At 39.6% G+C, this 19,593-nt stretch overlaps 1 protein-coding gene across 1 annotated transcript in view; it reads right to left on the bottom strand.

Annotated features, from left to right (window-relative positions):
• Positions 1-19,278, bottom strand: part of LOC139116638 (mucin-2-like) — a 104,138-nt gene extending 84,860 nt beyond the window's left edge. Inside the window, 12 exon segments of the mRNA XM_070679234.1 lie at positions 421-585; positions 1,166-1,339; positions 2,112-2,256; positions 2,521-2,840; positions 3,171-3,220; positions 3,941-4,172; positions 4,437-4,593; positions 5,597-5,751; positions 6,572-7,129; positions 8,156-8,356; positions 15,327-15,406; positions 18,968-19,278. Of these exon segments, the coding sequence (XP_070535335.1) occupies positions 421-585; positions 1,166-1,339; positions 2,112-2,256; positions 2,521-2,840; positions 3,171-3,220; positions 3,941-4,172; positions 4,437-4,593; positions 5,597-5,751; positions 6,572-7,129; positions 8,156-8,356; positions 15,327-15,406; positions 18,968-19,065 (2,335 nt within the window). The 5' untranslated portion in view covers positions 19,066-19,278.
• Positions 19,279-19,593: the final 315 nt, after the last annotated feature.

Below are 19,593 nucleotides of genomic sequence, written 5' to 3'. Positions count from 1 at the left end.
TTTTAGTTTTTCGAAAATCGAAAATTTCCTTATAGAGTTAACGCAGGGGTGACAATCATTTTGAATTTCAAATATCGGTAAATGACAATTCGCTTCACAGGTACCAAACTCTGCACGATGACCTCTGATACTTATTATTTTATTTGGTAAAAGAATGATTTAAAGTTTGATCAAATTAAGGAAAGTTTAAGCAAAAGTTGAAGTCTTTAACTTGCGAGACGCATACTACCGTAAAAAAGAACAGATTGTGATAAAATGGTCACATGGTACAGCAACTGGCCCTGTAGAAATGGCAGATTAATAAAAACCACCTGTTGGATCAGAGCGTGTAATATGGGTAATTGAACAAAATTGCAGCGTAAAATATCGCTTCAACCGTAATAACGGTATGCCGTGACAAGGATGATCATTATCACTCACCGCAATCCGGAGTCGACGGTCTCCAGTCGATGACCACGCCCCTTTGGCCACAGTCATGCGCATAGTGGGCGAATGCGTCGCAGTGGCACGTGTTGTCCTCGCACTTACAGAAATCTTGCAAACAACTGTGAATATAGGTGACTGGGTGAAGAACTGAATGGCATGCTGGAATTCGAAAACAATGCACAAGTCGTTAAGAAGTAATAAGAAAACTTAAGATTTCGACGCAACTGCGGTGATATGAAAGCTAGTTATTCTTTAAACTGATTTTACCGGTCGTGCGTTGTAGATACCGTAAGCGATATATTATTCGTCGAAACTTGTCCGAGGCAAGAATTTATCTCTTTATGTGATGACCATACATATATATACGCTTGTTTGCTGTACGTCAATATTTTTTATTGACACACAAGAAGGTATGTTGCAAATATTTATTAAAACAATTACGCATCTCATAAAATGGAATATAATTGCCTATTTGTCGGCTTTGATTGCGCTGAATCATAGGCTGTGGATCGGACCTCCGTTTTATGATAAAATCTCAGAACACCATTCGTCTGGGATTAAATCAAATAATTAGTCCGAGTGTAAACTCATAAAATAGTTTAATGTCTAGAATTGCGGTACAGTGGAATGTTCAACCGGATTACGGTCATAACTGACTTGAGCAGAAACGCATGTTCTACAGTTCGCAACACATAAAAAAGTTATTCTTGACAATTTACGTCAATGTTTCGTTACAAACCTTGGAATATAGGATCGGTTTGCATGCGCGAACAAGTCTGTTCCGCCTGAAATGCATTCTGGGAGAACACGTCACATGGATTCAGGGTGACTGGGTCACTGGAAGGAACATTGGTGCACGTCTGATCAGCTTTCCACTTGTTACCAAAATCAGCTGGATTCACTTCGATGTCACCTGTAGAAAATGAAAAATTAAAAAAAAAATCACATTCTATAAACGATAATTCAAAAGACACAAATCTTTATAAGAGCAAATAATTACAGATTCTTTTGTTTCTCGTTCTGTCTGACAAAAATGATGCGAGGATTTACTTTCCTTGTTTGATTTTTAAGCTCACAAGATCAAACTTCTGATATAAAACAACAAAACAGGAATTTTAACATGGCGAGGTAATTCTGACACTCAGCAAGGAGACAATCACGTAACTGTAGAGTGTGATTAATGTAATTCCTCAGATATTAACATTTTCCGCCATGAGAAGCCCACTGTTGTACTTTTATTTTCATTTTTTACCCCCCACCCCAAAAAATTGGCAGGCGCGACCAGTCTCGATCGACGCGTGAGGGTGAGAAACGACATTTCTCTCTCTTTTTTTGCCTGAAGTTTTGCATCGATTCCAAAGGTTTTTCAAGCGCCCATCATCATAATAGACAGTTTTTGAATACTCTACAAGTGCATATTTCTTGTTCTTAATTTGTACTACAGCATGGCGGTAAAAGATTCATCGAAAACGTAGAACCGATCACAACAAAACATATCGTTTGACTCTCGTGTGCATCAAATGCCCTTTATCTCTTTCCTAACACCGTATACTAGTAGAAGACAGGAAGATCCTTTTTGAGGTCGCCATAAGGGTAAGATTTCTTCTTGATTCTAAAGTCTGTCCACACCAAAAAACCTGCATATCTTACTCAGATTTGCATGCTTGAGTACAGACAATGCATACCCTGTTTTGTGTAGAAGTCATCAAGCTGGTTGTTGTTAAAAGTACCGCAGAGACCACAAGTGTTGTTGGCGTGATCTGCAGTGGCAGTGATGTAGGCTCTACTATCTCCATCCCATAATACTTGCAGTCCATTGTGTAGAGTTGCCTACAAATAATAAAGCAAACGAAATATATTAAAGTTGCAGGCGTGTAATGATCGCTGTGTACTACCAAGGTGTTTCAGGAAAATTTCAATTCAATATACTGACAAATTTAAAGCAACTGTAGCGGTAACTTTTGATTTACTTTCCGTTATTTGGGGGAAATGTATGCTTGTTTTCTGGACCAAAAGTAATATAAATATTGTCAAATCTCACAGTTATTGTCCCGCTGAGAACAGTTTCTCTTCATAGAGAAATTAGAACCATACCTTCAAATACACTGACGTCACTTTCTCAATCAGCACGTCGCCGTCGACGTCGTGCGGAAATGACGTCACATCATCGCCATCCACATAAACCTGGTGGTTCTTCTTCAGTTTCACGTGAGACGCCCCGACCTGGATGTGGAGGCTTGCAAGACAGGTACGCCCTTCGATCTGGCTACACTGTGCCGTCTCCCCGATGATCTTGTAATCGCTGGTCGCATCAAAGCAGTCTTCGACGACGACGTAGGTACACTCACCGTGGAAGTTGTACTTCTTACCGTCAAACGTTTCAAAATGCGGATCTCCCCAGATTGAACAAATTCCTGTCAAAAGAATAAGACAGGTAATTATCTTCACTGGAATCGTTTATCTTAGGAGACAAATGTCATGGTTACAGAAACACAGGAGAGGAATTTTGTTCCATATGTTTCCACTGATGAGAGTACTACATGATGGACACCGTTAAAATAATAACTTGACATGATCATGATCAAGCTAATTTTATCCGCAATTTTAAAGGTTCCCCCTTTTTTCTCATCGACGACTGTTAGATTTCCCTCACGTATTGGGGTGGTCACTGTACAAGTGAAATAACAAAGAAAATTCCGATCTGAAACATTTCCATGAAAGTAGACGGAAACTAATTCACTCACCGTCGCACTGGTTTGCTGTGCAGAGATCCCATTTCCCATTGTGGCAGATGCTATGTGATGAAAAAACGAAAGCAATTGTAAAATGGCGCGTGTAGGAGCGTCAAGGCACTGTTAAAGCAAAAGGACATTAAAATTTATAAATTTGACTCAAGGAACCTTATAACAATACTCCTTCAAAATCAAAAAGTTAGATAAATCGTGCAAAGTTTCGGGTAAGACAAAGTATCTAAAATTTACCGACATTTTCCAACTCAAAATGGCCGCTTTACCCTCTGTTATCTAAATACCAGGAAATTAAATTTTTGATATTCACAAAAACAAAGACATTGGAAAATTCATTTACTCCACATGTTTCGAGCGAGTCCACACAGTACAAGCAGCACAGAAATATATGAAAGTCCGAAAAATGTTCCCGAGACACATTCTGCCTTAAGAGAAGACGCAATACGGTGCCAAACTATCATACCATTATTTACCGACCACAGAAAGAAACCGAACGACAGATTACATGTGTTGAAGGCAATTATGATCACGTGATAAAAGACTCTGACTTACAGATTATTGTCTTCCCTATAATTATACCTTGTTGTACGCTGGCATTTCATTTGTAATTTATTCATACAATAAATGTGTAAAATTCAAAAAACTCTTAGAATTCAGGGCAAAGTGAATAGGGAAGAACGCAATGAAAAATAAACTTGCCGTTGATTCGTCAGACTAGTGATTAGCATTTTATTAAGGAGTGCGTCAATTGGTTCAATTCTACCCACCATTCATTGCAGTCCTGAGACAGGACGGCGCCAGGCGCATACTCTTCACCCTGGTAAGTACACGTACACTCTGAGAGGGGTATACACTGTCCGTCCTGCAGGTACGTACCGTCCGGGCAACGACAGCCGTCTACACAAAAGTCCTCCTCGCATATTGGTTGTTTCTGCAGGCAAGTCTGTGGGCACGAAGTGCCGCAGTGGTCGTACACGAGACCTGATTCACATGTAATTGCTGAAATATAAAAAATACATTAAAATCCAAGGCTAGAAACAACGGAACGAAATCTACAGCTTGTGGCATTCGAACCTTTTTTAAAAGAGTATCGACAAAGTAATCAAGTTGCGAATTATGAAATTATTTAGGTTTGTATCGGTGAAGGTAAATGGTAGCCTTCCCATAATTCTTAGCAGTTGAGATAATCATGATAGCATGCCCGGCTATCGTACAACTCGAGGTAAATATAAAGTTTCTTGTACAACACGAATCTAAACTTACGGCAAAGCTGATCTGTCCTCCAGTCCAGGGTGACACCATGACGTTCACACTCTCGGGCGTACGCCTCGAAGTTGTCGCATGGACATGACGATTGTGTTTCATTGCAGTTACATGTCTCGTGTTCACAGGCGTCAATGTACGGTTGGGGATCCACGGTCTAAAAGCAGATACCGATACATTTTTAGCATGAAACTGAAGACAGGAAAATGAAACGGGTCTACGCTTCCTAAAGCATGCATTACTTGTAGTATTAAATACATGCAAATGTTCCATGACCCCTAAAATCATCGATGTCTCGTCCGTTATCTAATAAAATTGGGTATTTTTTTAGTCAATGGAATGCACATTCAGTTTTGAAAAATGCTTTTATCACGAATAATGTGATATACTTTTGTCAATAAATTTCAGTTTTTTGTCAGAAAATTACTTTTAAGGAAGGTAGAAGTGGTTAAATGCGCAGCACTTAATACAGATATTAAATTCATTCGATATTTTGGTTTAGTTTACAGTGTTCTCCACAGCTTGGGAAAAAGGAGGGGCAACAATTTACATAACAATGTATAATTTGCATATTCTTTTGTTGTTAAAATATATTCTTCTCCAAACGGAGGGCTCGACCATCCCTAAAAATACCCTTGTGGAGATCCCTGGCTTATAAACTGCATTGCCTTTATTATATCGACAGCAAGATACGCCAATGAGGCAACCATATGGTAGAGAAGCAAGCGATTTGCTAAGATCATCTAGACACACATTGAACAAGAATCTCAAATTAATATTGCTATTTCGAGGGCCACTATGATGAATCCTTGTCATTACTCTACCGATTGTCTACTGATGGCGCAATTTTTCTTTAGATATTGTATTTATTGCCGTTTAGGGCACGATTGCTTTTTATGCTTTTGGCGCCTTAAATAAAATTCTTTGTTTGCCGTCCGCGTGTTGGTAGATTTTTAGAGAAAACTAAGAAAACAAATACAATGTTAACACTATTAAAATAAAAATATTATTTTTCAAAACGAAACCAAATAAAAATTGAGCTTATGTTTATACACTTGTGTTTTTTTGTCTGTGTTTGTTTTTTTCCCCGGCTGGCTAGTAGGTTTTTCAAAATTCCAAGGACGGCAAACAAAGAATTTTCTTTAAACTGCCTTACTTACTGAATGACACTGATCGAACGGCGGCTGCTGCAACTGTGAGCACGTGGTCGTGACGTAGGCTTGATGCTGGACGAATTCCTGATATTGGTCTCTGTACGATGGCGGTATGTACACGGACGTACACACGGGTGGTAGCGCTGGCGCCGCTTCGCAACCTATCATCAAAATGTTAGATTTTTGTACCCGTTAAAAAATAACAGATTAATTGATAAATCAATTTCTTAATTGATTGTTTTATTTATTTATATATTCATTGTGAACAGAAAACGAAATTCAACTCAACATTCAACTCTCGAAAGATGGAGACTCGGAGAAGTGGCGTTGCTCTAACAGAGCGGCTACAACACTGTGTATCGATGTTCACAGTATGCAAATGTAAAGTTCAACAGCATGAGTGAGCTTGCTGATTATAATCCTGGACAAATAAGTACCATACGAGAAAATGTCACATCATATTAGTAGAGAGCTAGGAATGATACTCTTTTTGCCCGCCTTTCTCGTACGATTTCCGCCAGGTTGTTTTATTTTCTTCACCAAATATTTTAAAGCCCCAGTGCTGCTAACTTTCGATGGTTTTTTTTCATTATTTTAATTTTATAAATCAATTGCAACTTCTTATTCTACTCTCCAAAGAATGTTGAAACACCCACTATTTAGCTTGTCAACTTAGCGTCTATATGTGTGAAATGCATGGTTATTGTTTACATTTGAATTCTAGTCCGGACCAGAAGTCAGTTTTCAACAATAACAATGCACTTTACAACCATAGGGGCTGAGTTGACAAGCTGGATACTGTGTATATCAACATTCTTTGGGGAGAAGATCAAGGAATTATGGTTCACATTCAAAATAAAAATGGTGAAATTATCATCAAAAGTTAGCAGCACTGGGGCTTTAAACAATAATGTCAGATGATCAGAGATAATCGATACATCATAGGCTATCCGCCTTGCTGGTAATGCTACCGTGACTGACCTTCGTCTTCGAGGAACACCTTCCAGCTCTCCGCAAAGAAATAGGGGTCACTCTGCACATGCCCGCTCGAGTCCGTGAAATCATCGCTCGGGTCGTTGTTGTAACGCCCGCACAGTCCACAGGTGTGATCCCAGTGATCAGCGGTGACAGAGACACCGATATATTCCCGTGCGTCCCACACGATCCTGAAGCCGCCGAGACTACTGCGTACAAACACGTAATGAGCGACGTTCTCGATCAGAAGACCGTCTACGAAGGTCGGGAGAACCAGGCTCTGATCGCCCTTGGTTACCGACACGCGTCCGTCATCTTCGACCGTCAGGAAGACTCCGTTCTTTGGGTTGCCGGTTGTGTCGACGGTGATCGAACGCCTGCACTCGGGGTACTCACAGTCACCGTCGTTGTGGACGTAGACGTCGAACATTGAACTGAAGCAATCGGAAACGAGTTTGTACGTACACTCGCCCTTGTACATGTAGTGAACCCCGTCAAAGGTTTGATATGCGTCCCTCCCCCAAGTTGCACAGTATCCTGACTTGTACGGTGACGGCATCGGAACTAGAAAAAAGAAAATATATCATTTTGCCGAATTTTTCAAACATTCCTTCAAGTGTGAAACTGTCGTGTTTTCGCTTTTCTCTTTTTTGCTCGCGGCGAATCTATTCAAAGTTGGTTGAAGACAAATTTTACAGACTTGTTGACTGAATCAAAACCAATCAATGTTGAATGTAAACATGCCATATACACACTATATCTTAACTGCTTACATTTTAAATAGTTTTACTTTTATTATTTCTGAACAGACACATGAGTTTGTTCAGTGAACGTCAGGAACAGACATTGTGCAAACAAATTCAAGTTCGTCCACCATTGAACAGTGACACAAAATATGTGTCGAAGCTGTAATTTTTGATAATGCTTGCATTATTTCAACTCTGGAGAAAAAGTATACATTTTTATCTCCGCTCTAGATGTGCTAGTATAGACAATAAGCTTTGCAAACACCGCTCAGTGTGTACGGTATTCAAAATTATCGTTGAGAAATGACGTAATGTCCGGAGTAAAACTTTGGTTGAGAATAGTAATGTGGGATTTACAGATAAAGGCTGAGTTGACAGTTCGAACAATTGGCATATTTCAATGATGATGTTGGAAGTAGAACAAGGAAATGCACTGATCTGACAGAACACAAATAATGATGAGAATTAAAATTTGCAGCTGATGCTGCCAATATGAATTAAAGGTAAGCCGTCAATCCTGCAGTATATGTACTTATAGACACTAGCACTCCCTATTGTTAATTCTGTCCTCAACCCTAATTTTGTATATTTTGTATCCAACTTGAAGTATTAAATTGCAGCTAAAATTACTTTGAAAAATATCCATTAGGCTAAAAAGCATCCGTTTTACGTTAGGTATTTTTAGACTTGAGTCAACCCCCATCTTACGGGACATTTAGCATGGGGACACTTTTGAAGTCAGGGTTTGTCTTAACGTGACATATGATACAGTATATTTGTGCGTCACAGTATAGCGACCCTGAGGTCACAGACATATCAGAGAATAAATTATGATGGTACCAACCTGTCCGAGTTTCATTTGTCGGAGATAACGTGATCTGCTTTGCCATAGTTAACGCTTTAGTCGTCGCAGGCTCCGTAGACGATTGTGTCGTAGGCTGAGTTTCGCTTGTTGTCGGCAGTTGTGTCGTTGATGGCGCTTTGCTCGTTGTTGGAGAAAATGTCGGCCTGCGTGGGATCATAGGTGCCGCCTTAATCCCAATATCTGAAAATATGTACATATACAGGTGCCCGCCAACTGTTAAATTTCATGAATATCTCAAAATCGTCACAAAACATGTTTTGAAGGCTTACATGCCGATTTTTCTTATTTTTGACCTTGACCTAAAATTTGGAGGGAAAGTAGAGCTGTTCGTAACTGCCCTCCCGCTGGCATACAAGGAAAATGTGCCCTCCCACTGAATTTTGATGCCCGCTACCCTCCAGTACCTGTAGTGTGCCCGCTCCCCACTCCCCACAACATTTCAAGCTCCCCTCTGCCCTCTCCCCACTACTGAAATTTCCCATTGCCAACTAGATGCCTACTAGGCAACCCAGATCAATGCAAACCGTGCGAGCAGCTAGCAGTATACCTTGGAACATTGCTCCCCTCTAAGTTAGGTGCTAAATCTCCCCTCAAGTTCTATCAACCACGCTGCTTTCCCCTCCCTCTACGTATCTTCCGGTGCCCACTGTCAAAATTTTCTCCCCGCCCACTGAAAATAGTGAAATTCCTTCCCCGCCCACAGAAATATCGATATTTTCTCCCCGCCCGCTGATCAGTTTTGAAATTTGCCCGCCCGCTGAAAAACTTCGCACGAACACCTTTTTGCACGAACAGCTTAGTTGACGGCACCTGCATATATGTACATCATGAATTTTTATCACTTGTTCATTTAAATTGGGCTATTAAAGTAACTACGGTAGGTGCATGGTAATATCAATGTTTAGCGTGTCTGTCTCAGGCTGTCTGTCTGTCTGACGGTCTGCCTGTATGTGTGTAGGTCCGTTGGCTTTCACAGCTACTGTTAAATATCAGATGGATCTTGGTACGATGTTCAATCGTGTCTTGATACGATAACATCGAAAGACATTTAGCGAAGTCAAGTGGATTAATCGAAAAAATGCAGTTTTGCGAGCATCAATAAATGCAACGCCAAAGTCGATAAAACTTGTTTAAAGTTGCATAGTGGCCATCTAGTTCGTGTTGAGTTTGAGTGTATATGTATGTTATATGCACGGTGTTAGTCCCTTGTTCTCAATCGAAAGTTGTGTAAATAAATTATTTGATTTTGTGAATATAAAGCTGATAAACAACCTGCCGTCCACTTCCGTCAGTGGTATTCAAAATTCACCCTTAAGATAATCTAAAAACTGCATTTAGCAATGTCTTGTCAATTAACTACTTATTTGCATGATAAATTTCTGTACCAATTTTGATGAAGCTTGTGAAAGATAGTATCCTCACTCAGATATGTTTGGTCGAAGAGATATTCAGCGTGTTTGAACTTTACCACCATTTCTCATATTTAGCAAACCTTTTTTTAATAAGGCCATACGAATGTTGGGGCTGAAAACAAGACAATACTCTCTTTCCTTATTTTTTTTAATGTTTTCAGTGATATTTTATAACGAATATCAGCCTATAGCATTCCAGTACTACCTCCGAACAGCTTGCACATGCGTACCGTTCAGCAATCCAATATGTGTCGCACGAGGTCGCTCTAACGATGGCCGATTACTTGACAACACCTCAGGTGCTGCTTCAGCTACGGTGACCACTAGCATAGTGCTGTGGTGACACGTTGCACAGCGTATTTTTCTGCTTGATATTACGTATTTTTAAAGATTCATACAATTTTCAGTAACTGTTGAATCAACATTGTTATATCGGTTGGGTGTGCTTTTGTGCACAACAAGCAGCTGTAAAACTGAGTTGAATAAAATTTAGCTTCTCATGACATTCAGTAACTTTTTGGGGGGAATGTCAGTCATTCGAAGCTATTTAAGACCAAGATTAAACACTGTAAGCTTATAATGTTTTTTTCTATAGGAAGTATGATCCTTATAAGATGTTATATTACATATTTGCCAATACTAGTGAATTTTGTGACGTCATCCCCCAGATTATTACTGATGATGTATCCAATTATCCTGCACTGTGGCCCGGATGTTTTCTATAGCTACGAAATTCTCTGGCATTACCAAAACTATAAAACAATAGCAATAAAGTACCCCCCGCCCAAAATGGACTGAAGCAAACTTTGTACTCCATAATGTACTTTGCTTCGCCTTGTGCATTGATTTTGTCGTGCAAAGTTTGCTTTCATCCATTACTGGCCGGGGTGGGGGGAGGGGGGTTTAAACGTTTGCTTATATAAATTGCACGTAGGGTAGCGTCAAGGTGTTTAGTCATACCAAAATTGAGTTTGTTTGTTACTCCAAATACATGTATGTAAAGAACGAACACCCTTCATGTTTCGAAAACTATTGCTAGCATATAAATTGTAGATTCTCTGCTTTTTGAAAACGTATTGTATGCGGAGGTTTGCATGTCATCTTTGGTGAGAAATATTGCCTTGAAAAAATTGTCGGTAACATACGACACCACCCTTAACCTACCGTCAACAACAGGTGGTGCAACTTTTGTGTATTTGCCGGCTGTTTCTTCAAGTCATGCCGTGAATGTCATTGATGAAACACAGCAATGGTGGTGAAGGCGTAATATTCCATGCACAAAAACTTCCAAATCCTATCCCTTTCAGAACAATGAATGTTCAAAAACGACCATTGGTTCATAATCCAGGTGCTAGACAAGTACCAAGCGACCTACCGGCCGATATAGCTCGCTGTGTTATGCAAAAAATAACTATTTGTGACAAATGTGTTGATGAAGAGGCGGAAATCTTTGATAGCTGATTTCAGGATGGCCTGACAAAGAATGTCAAAAATAGCTGCAAAAATACACATTTGAAGATTCTTCATAATTTGAACATATTACATGATCATCCATGGGAACATGTCAACGAAAGCTACATGGATATTTTTGAGAAACAATTTTTTGACCAAAAACCGCAAAATTGCCAAAAAAAATACAAAATTGCAGATTTTATCATAGTTTCAATACATCATAAATAAGATAACCCCTAGGAACCTATATACCAAATATCAAATCTATCAGACAAGCAGTTTTGAGAAACAAATTTTTGACCAAAATGACAAAAATTACCCCCAAAATATAAATGGTAGATTTAATTATAATTTCATCATAAATAAGATAACCCCTAGGAACCTATATACCAAATATCAAATCTATCAGACAAGCAGTTTTGGAGAAACATATTTTGACAAAAATGCCGAAATTTGCCCCAAAAATACAACATTGTAAATTTCATCACAATTTCAATTCATTACATTTAGTTCACTTGTACAAACCTATATACAAAATATCAAAGCTATCAGATTAGTAGATTTTAAGAAACAAATTTTTTGACCAAAAATCGCAAAAAATTGCCCCAAAAATACAAATAAATTTCACCACAGTTTGAACAAACCTAACTGAGGTCACTCCAAGTGAACTGCATACCAAATTTCAAAGCAATTGGACGTGCAGTTTCAGAGTAGAAGGCAATTGTTGACGCATGATTTCGACGGGCAGAGGACGGGCGGACGACGGACGAACGGACGGACGGACGACGACGGACAATCAGCCTATCTGAAGCTCAGCGTTGCTGACATCAACGGAGCTAAAAGGCAATCTGTGCGAGAATCTGTCTTCACGCAGCACAATAGACACTAGAAAACCAGACATCCTTGGCAACGATACCTCACAAGATGTTGATACTTGCTGATACCGATTGCACTATCTCCTACTTCATTTGGTTATCATTCTTTTGTACGAGCGTGTGGATGTGTGCAGTCATTGACACTATAACACTGTGTTGTAAAATATGTGATGTTGTGTTGCTAAGGTCGCCGAACTAGGTGCGCTCATGCAGTATTCGCCTCTTCAAACGATTCCATATTCATTAAATTTTGTGAATTCACTGTATTCAGAGGGACTCTGCCTAATCTTGCACAAGTCGCGACTCCCATAGTCGCTGATTCTGAAATTTTCCTCGTTAATATGTGTAAATAGATAATATATTGGAGTTCTCGGCATAGTGACCAGGATAATGAGCGACCAACGATGCTGATTGTAAGAGGGTTAGACCACAGTCGCTTGTGGTTCAATAAACGGCTAGAGCCCAAGTAAGCATAAGAAAGATTATTCTCATGGAATCTGAATGTTTATCTATCTATCTATCTATCTATCTATCTATCTATCTATCTATCTATCTATCTATCTATCTATCTATCTATATATATATATATATATAATATATATATATATATATATATATATATATATATATATATATATATATATATATATACATACACACTACATATATCTCATTGTAAACATAAATCTACTTACAAGAGTACGGCACTTTTTAAAGCGCATTTGTGTACAAGAAATTTGATTACTGAATTTTGCCTAATGTCATTTCACCGTATCTGATAGTCCATGGTGCAAACAACGAAATTTGCTGTATCCGAAGAAAACCAGATGCATCTGCGCATTTATAAAGATGTTTGACAATTGATATGAATGTACTTCACTGGGATATGGTCATTAGAAGTGTATTTGTGAACAAGAAATTTGATTTTGAATTTTCATCAAAAGTATCATTTCACTATACAAGGTTATCTATAGTGCAAACTATGAACATTTTTTTAGAATACAAAACTGGCAATATCTTTGCATTAATATACCTTTTGACACGGATATGAATGTAATTCACTGGAATATGATGATTATTGATTAAGAGGGCAATCGAGTACAAGAAATTTGATTTTGGACTTTCACCCAAAAAGTGTCATTTCACCATATACGGTTGTCTATAGCATAAACCATGCACAAATTTTTTCCAACACAAAACTGCCAATATCTGCGCATTTATGCATCCTTGAAAAGTGATATCAATGAACATCACTAGAATATGGTGATTAAGAGGGCACTACGAATTGTATACTAGAAATTTGATTTTGGATTTCTCATCTCACCACACTATCACAGTCAGCAATACCGTGTTCACGAGCACGAACTGTAAATGATCATCAGTTATTGAAACACAGCTGTCTCATTGGATGACTTAAGAAAACTGCATGGTTTAAGAAATCATCGTTCTCTGCCAAGTTCAGAGTTATTTATCGGTAGGATTGGCATTGAGTGAAAAGTTGGAGGCCCACTTATAGTACTCTTGAATTTTCAAGACGCCCCTTCAACATGCTGTTTTTGTGGCCCCTCCACCCCTCCGCCGTAAATGACGCCCGTTACCTTACAGGTGCCCAGGCCTCGCCGTGTATCGAACCACAACCGACTGTTGGTACGACGACGTGCTTTGATGGGTCAAACTGTGTCTTACCAGGACTTAATTTACATGCTAAGTCTAATGTCACGTTGAAGGGTCTTCGTCGCTGTATTAATTTACCTTTGCGTGACAGCAAATGATAAAATTAGGACTTAATTTGAGAACGGTTTAACAGCAACTGAAGATCCCGAACGGCTTACAGTTTTCATCACGTTAATTATCCTATTTAACATGGCGCCAAATTGGCCATAAGACATTCGACGCCATCACTGACTTTGCCTCGCTCATTACTTTTTGCATAATATGGTAGTTTTATCACATTTTAATACTAGGCGAACTTACGTGTTGCTAGCAATGCCCAGAGACTATCAATGCCTGCCTGATCTGATATGGCATCACACTCTAACAGACAAACAGTACTATCAGTACATTATCACAGCTGTTTATAAGGCCACATGATCTTGCGATTCCAGCAGTGATTAGATAACTGTCGATGCTACTGTCAAGACAATGTCAGTGAACAAGTCGAATTGGCTAATGGAAAATTCTCATCACCGCAAGTCGGTTTGAGATCCATTCACAGACACTACTAGCCATTGTGTCACAATTCCAGCTTGTAGAGATATGTACATGCTCGAGGATCTTGCTAAATGAACTACAATCGCGAACAGGTCACGTTCAAATCGCCGGTTGCTATGAAATTCACTAGCTGCACAATTTTCAAGATACATGGTCATGTACGTGTGTATATATGAATGTGTGTATATGCATGTTTCAATGTATTATGGTGATGGTATGTAGGAACATGAAGAGAGAGAGAGAGAGAGAGAGAGAGAGAGAGAGAGAGAGAGAGAGAGAGAGAGAGAGAGAGAGAGAGAGAGAGAGAGAGATTTGCTCACATACGAGCTAACCAAACTCACACCAGTCGTACCTGTGATTCTCTGACTCAGCTGTTAACTGCAAAAAATGTCACAGTTTTGTATGCCATTCATTTACTAGAATAGACTTGATTCAAGTCTGTGATTTGTGAATGTTTGAGTGGGGTGAACGCGATAATTTCTGCTCTGTTTTCATGTGAAACGCGTGAGTGGGGTGAACGCAATGAGAGGGGTGAACGCTATACAGGGGAGTTTCTCACGGAATTACATGTGAATCCGGCAGAAACTCACTACTGCGCAGACTCAAAGGTAAGGCGTTCAATTAATCGCTAGGAATACCTGGCCCGAGGCCTTGGCTGCTAAAATTAAAATTCCAAATAGGTTTGTATGAATTAGGAGAGACACAAGAAAAACTATCACATAAGTATTTTTAAATTAGAAATTCACGAACCAAGTCTAGAACTGCTGGAACCCTACAACCCTTTGACCTGTTTTAATTAGCTTTTGCTTATCTGTGTTACGGACGAACATGAACCGTTGACAAGTACAGATATCACTTGTAGCATTTGATAGTGTGCATAATTCAAGTGTGTTTACGCCGTCAAAATGGTAAGAAGAGGGTAAACATAGCGGAATTAGGTCATGAGCGGTGCGTCATAGTCAGACTCTTTGAGTACAGGTAACTCGCTTGTGTCGATAGATCTTCTCTGTTTACGAAATTCTCAGTCCCCGCACACAACTATTTGTCTCTAGTTGGATTACCTGCCCACCGTGCTGGCTGTGGTGCATTTCATCACGAGCAGGGACGCACAAAAAGGAAGGCTCAAGGATGCCACCTTCCTGCACGTTGACATGACAATGCAAGTTGCCAGTTTTTCTTATTACAGTGTAGCTCACTTACCTTCATCTGCTGCGTTCCCGGCGGACCTTGCGTTCTGACGTAAGAGGTACAACTGGTCGATCAGATCTTCTTCGTTGATTCTGTGAAGAATAGATAGATAGAATGTCATTTCTGAAATGTCAACAAGAAAAAGCTGTACAGCAACTGCCCTAAAGGATGCGCACTTATATTAATTGATATTTAAATGCGTTGTCCTGGCAAGCTGATAAGTCTCCTCATTTTTTTTGTACTGCAGCCGTAGAAGCCCACTTCTCTTGCTTCTTACCTTGACACTGTTGGAGAGCACCAGGCGATGGGAATCACTGAACTTAATATGATAACTTGTCGATATAGATATTACCTCACTAATGCCCACTGGATATAGAAAAAAGAACGCGATTCGTAGATGACACCCTCGCTCCCTCACCTAACCTCGGGATAAAAGCTTCAATACGTACGAAAACCATGATATGAGATTAAAACACATTCTGTGAGTGGATGATGCAACAATAGTGATTACTGTGTTTTCGCGAAATGCAGATTCAAACTACGATTCATAACAGCGATGGGAAGCCCCGTAAATGAATAAATTACTTTTAAATTTAATGTATCCTAAGCTGATGTCTGATTTTAAAGGAACACATGAGCTTTTACCGGTTGCCATGCTTCTCAAATAAGGCTTGTCTTTTTCACAGGAGTTATTTTAGTATCATCCACTCATAAGGTTTACAGAGTTCAACCAGTAAGAAAAGAAAAGAGATTTCGGTCGATAAAAGAGCTTTTGAGACGTTGACACCGAACTGTTCAAAGCCGTGAGATTATTAGGACACTGTGGCTATTTCTCTGTTTTCGCATACTTCTTTTAGTGATGAGAAGGAACAGCGTCGAGACTAGATTCCCTCATGTTCAGCAATTCACCCTCCCCACTGACTACTCGGTGGCGATTGCCAAGACGGCTGTCTCTTCTGATTTCAAATCGAAGGATTGTCACAAACAAGATCTAAATGAGGTGAATAGTTGTAACCGATGTGGTTTGCCACTATTCAGGCAGATTGCGAGCATCAGTACCTGATTGCGGAATGGAGCATGTCGGAACATGAAAAATATATGGTCAAATAATCTTGCTCGTGTCCTTTGACGATTTCTTAGAAATCTAATGTTCTCCCCATCCACAATGAGGATTCTTGACAATTTTAAAAGATTGCAAAGACAGTCGTCATGTGGCGATTGTTGTCTGGGAACTAACAACTATAACCGGAACCGAAAATTTTCATACAAAATTTCATCGATGGACGACGAAATTTTTGTCTCTTCTCAACGCAATTTTTTTTTCAGATTTCCTTTGGTCATAATATTGATCAAGTGCTCAAGTATTACTACTCGTAATGTTCCTATCTGTAAATTAACGAAAAGACGAACTCGCGGATATTCTTAAGGATGTACCACATATAGCAAATTTACAGTTCCGCCATCTTATCATGAATGTAACACATGCGAAGTTTAAATATAACATTATTGAATGAACGATAATGTATTTTGGAAATTTCGGAAGCTGAAATCCCAATGTCCCGGATGTTCTAGCACGCTTTATGTTGTGAAAGAGTGTAAACTCAACGATCATAGTGTCTTTTATCATCTCGTGTCATTATGCATATCAGTTGGCTACTTTGATAACCCCGCTAGCTGGCAAATGCTTCCAGGTTTTTCACTATCACTGCAGAATAATAGGTGGTTTTTCAACAAGAAATCTCCATCGAATCATTACAGAGATCCCGCCATCATCGCACAACGGGAATCTCACCAACGGCTTTGAGACTGATTCGACAGATCAGTATCAAAATATCACCTATTTCGAACACCTGCGAAAGACGCTCGATAGTAAAAAGTAAACACGGAATATTTTAGACCAGACATAGTTACAAATTGACGTATTCAAAACAATTACAGATCAGAGCAAATATCCTGTTTGAATATTGACGCAGGCTATCTCAAAGGTATTTGACAAGGTGGTAATGGTGTGATGTGACGCGACAGTTTGCCATGGATATCATGACAGCTCGTCATAGGGTTGAAATAGTGTATCCCTGACGTACTGAAGTGAAGCTGTTTACAATTTTATCGACTTTCGTCTTTTTTTGGTGGGGGCGGGGGGGGGGGGGTTACGGAATGCCAGTGGTTGTGACGTATCAAGCTGGACAAAAAGAGAGTCAAGCAGTACTCACATGCGTGGGTAGGGTGATTTGAATACATATTAAAATGAGCTGAGATTTTAATCATGAAACCCGATTAGGCACATAACTGTGGTTTGAGAAGCCGTGATTAACAGGGTATGTATTAAAACGACAGACAGAGTCACGCTGTAGTGGCAAGTAAATATCAACGTTCTTGAAATTATAGCGGTGTTCAGATTAGCGAAATCTCACCCACGGCCAAACCGGAACTTGATTGCAGCGAACGGGCGATGTCAATTTACGATTCAGATGACAAAATATATGAAATATTGACCAGAATCCGTCAGTTATCGATAACGAAGCTTTTATTCAGTCAAGCCTTGCCGAAAAGAATGCTAAGTCTTTGCGTGGGTACAGGTGATGTACAGGGATAAGTTTTTCACAGCTTCGAATCTCGCCGAGTCCGATTCGTATACGCAGCGCATCGAATACAACTGCCGTTACTTGTTGTGTAATGAAGGGGATAGGGTAGGGTGGGGAATGTCTCGAGTCCAAATATATTAATGTGCTTTGTTTTCTTGTAAAACTGAAAACGAACGACTCGCCTTGAGGCGCTGTGCATGGATTGCCAAGGAAATGAAATGGATAGCTAATATTTAGAACAGTCACATTTTTAGTTCAGATGCATAAAAGTACAGGATATCTCTCTCTCTCTCTCTCATTTTTATGTAATCTTATGCAAAGTTTCACACAAATTGACGAAATACAACTAACTAAAGCTCACTCAAAACCATCAAAGTAAATTTCACTGTCTTATCTTGAATCTTTCCCTAATATTTGTGTCTTCTATCGCGCAGTGTCGCTCAATTTTAGATTAGATTGCTTAGAAGGGCATAAACAATCTTCCCAAATCAAACTACCTGTCGATTCACTTCGCAAAGTTTTAAGAAATATCATTCCAGCGCAATGCCCGATTCCCAGAACATGAGAACACTGCAGAAAGGCTTCTACGTCGAAATAGAACACATCTTCTGACTGACACAGGTACAGTCTTGATTCCCTGGGATCCGTAGCCTTAACCCCCCCCCCCCCCCAAGGCAGTGTTGGGTTTGGGAGTGACACCTAGGCAGTGGCAGGCCTACAGATAGCAGCGAAGTCTGGGTCTGAAGCTTCCCGATCACTGAATGGTTCTCCTCTGTCGATGAGGTTTGAAATGCATGCCTTTGGCCATCGAAATCCAACAATTTGAAGGTCATTATTCAATGAAACGCCTTATCAAGCCTTAGCTAATAAACTGAAACCATTTATTTTTATATTGTTTGCAATGCGATAATTGTATAGTAATTGACAGACTTACTCCCTCGGCAATAAAACTTTCTTCTACGTGTTATGTACCTTACGAACGGCCTAACCATCCGTTATAAACAGGTATTTTCTTCAGAGAATGGAAGCGAAATGTATGATATTTCACTGACAGTCTTTTGTACTCACCCATCAAGTTTAATTTGTGCCCGTCGTCCATATGTCACACCACATTCAAATGCTGCTAATACAGTTAGGAAGATTAACGGAGAGCGAAAAGTGACCATTCTGGCATCAGTGTGTTTCACTGTGTTGTGAACCCTCTTTTACTATACTACGAGATTGTTTGAAGACTGTGTCTTCATGGAGCCAACTTCACTCTGTCTGGTTAATGTGGTCCTGATCTTGGAATTTGTTGGTGGACGAACTGAAGACACTTCGACTGCTGAACTGTGTACGACTGTTTGTCAGCAGCGGTTGGTAGACGAATGAAGGTAAGTTTTGTGTTCTCGCCAAATATATCCGCATACCCTGATACAGACGTGACGTCATCAGAGGGGTTTCTTGGGTAACCAATAAAGTTAATGCCGTCAGAGATAATACAGCCCAATCTTTTGGCTGCCGCTATCAGTTGTAGAGCTAAATTTAGTATTTGAAGGAATTCAGAGCCTCGTTATGAGTTTTTAAATTATTTTAGTAATACCGGTTATACACTGTACCCAGTATCAGCCATCAATATGCTTGGATAAATTTTACACGAATTTCACATCGAATTTACGATCATTCAGCCTGTCCGCGGGCCACTTTGTCTGATT

This window comes from Ptychodera flava, chromosome 17 (genome assembly GCF_041260155.1).
Source record: "Ptychodera flava strain L36383 chromosome 17, AS_Pfla_20210202, whole genome shotgun sequence".
NCBI lineage: Eukaryota > Metazoa > Hemichordata > Enteropneusta > Ptychoderidae > Ptychodera > Ptychodera flava.
The sequence above is the reverse complement of the archived record's forward strand: the minus strand, read 5'-3'. Positions and strand labels throughout refer to the sequence as shown.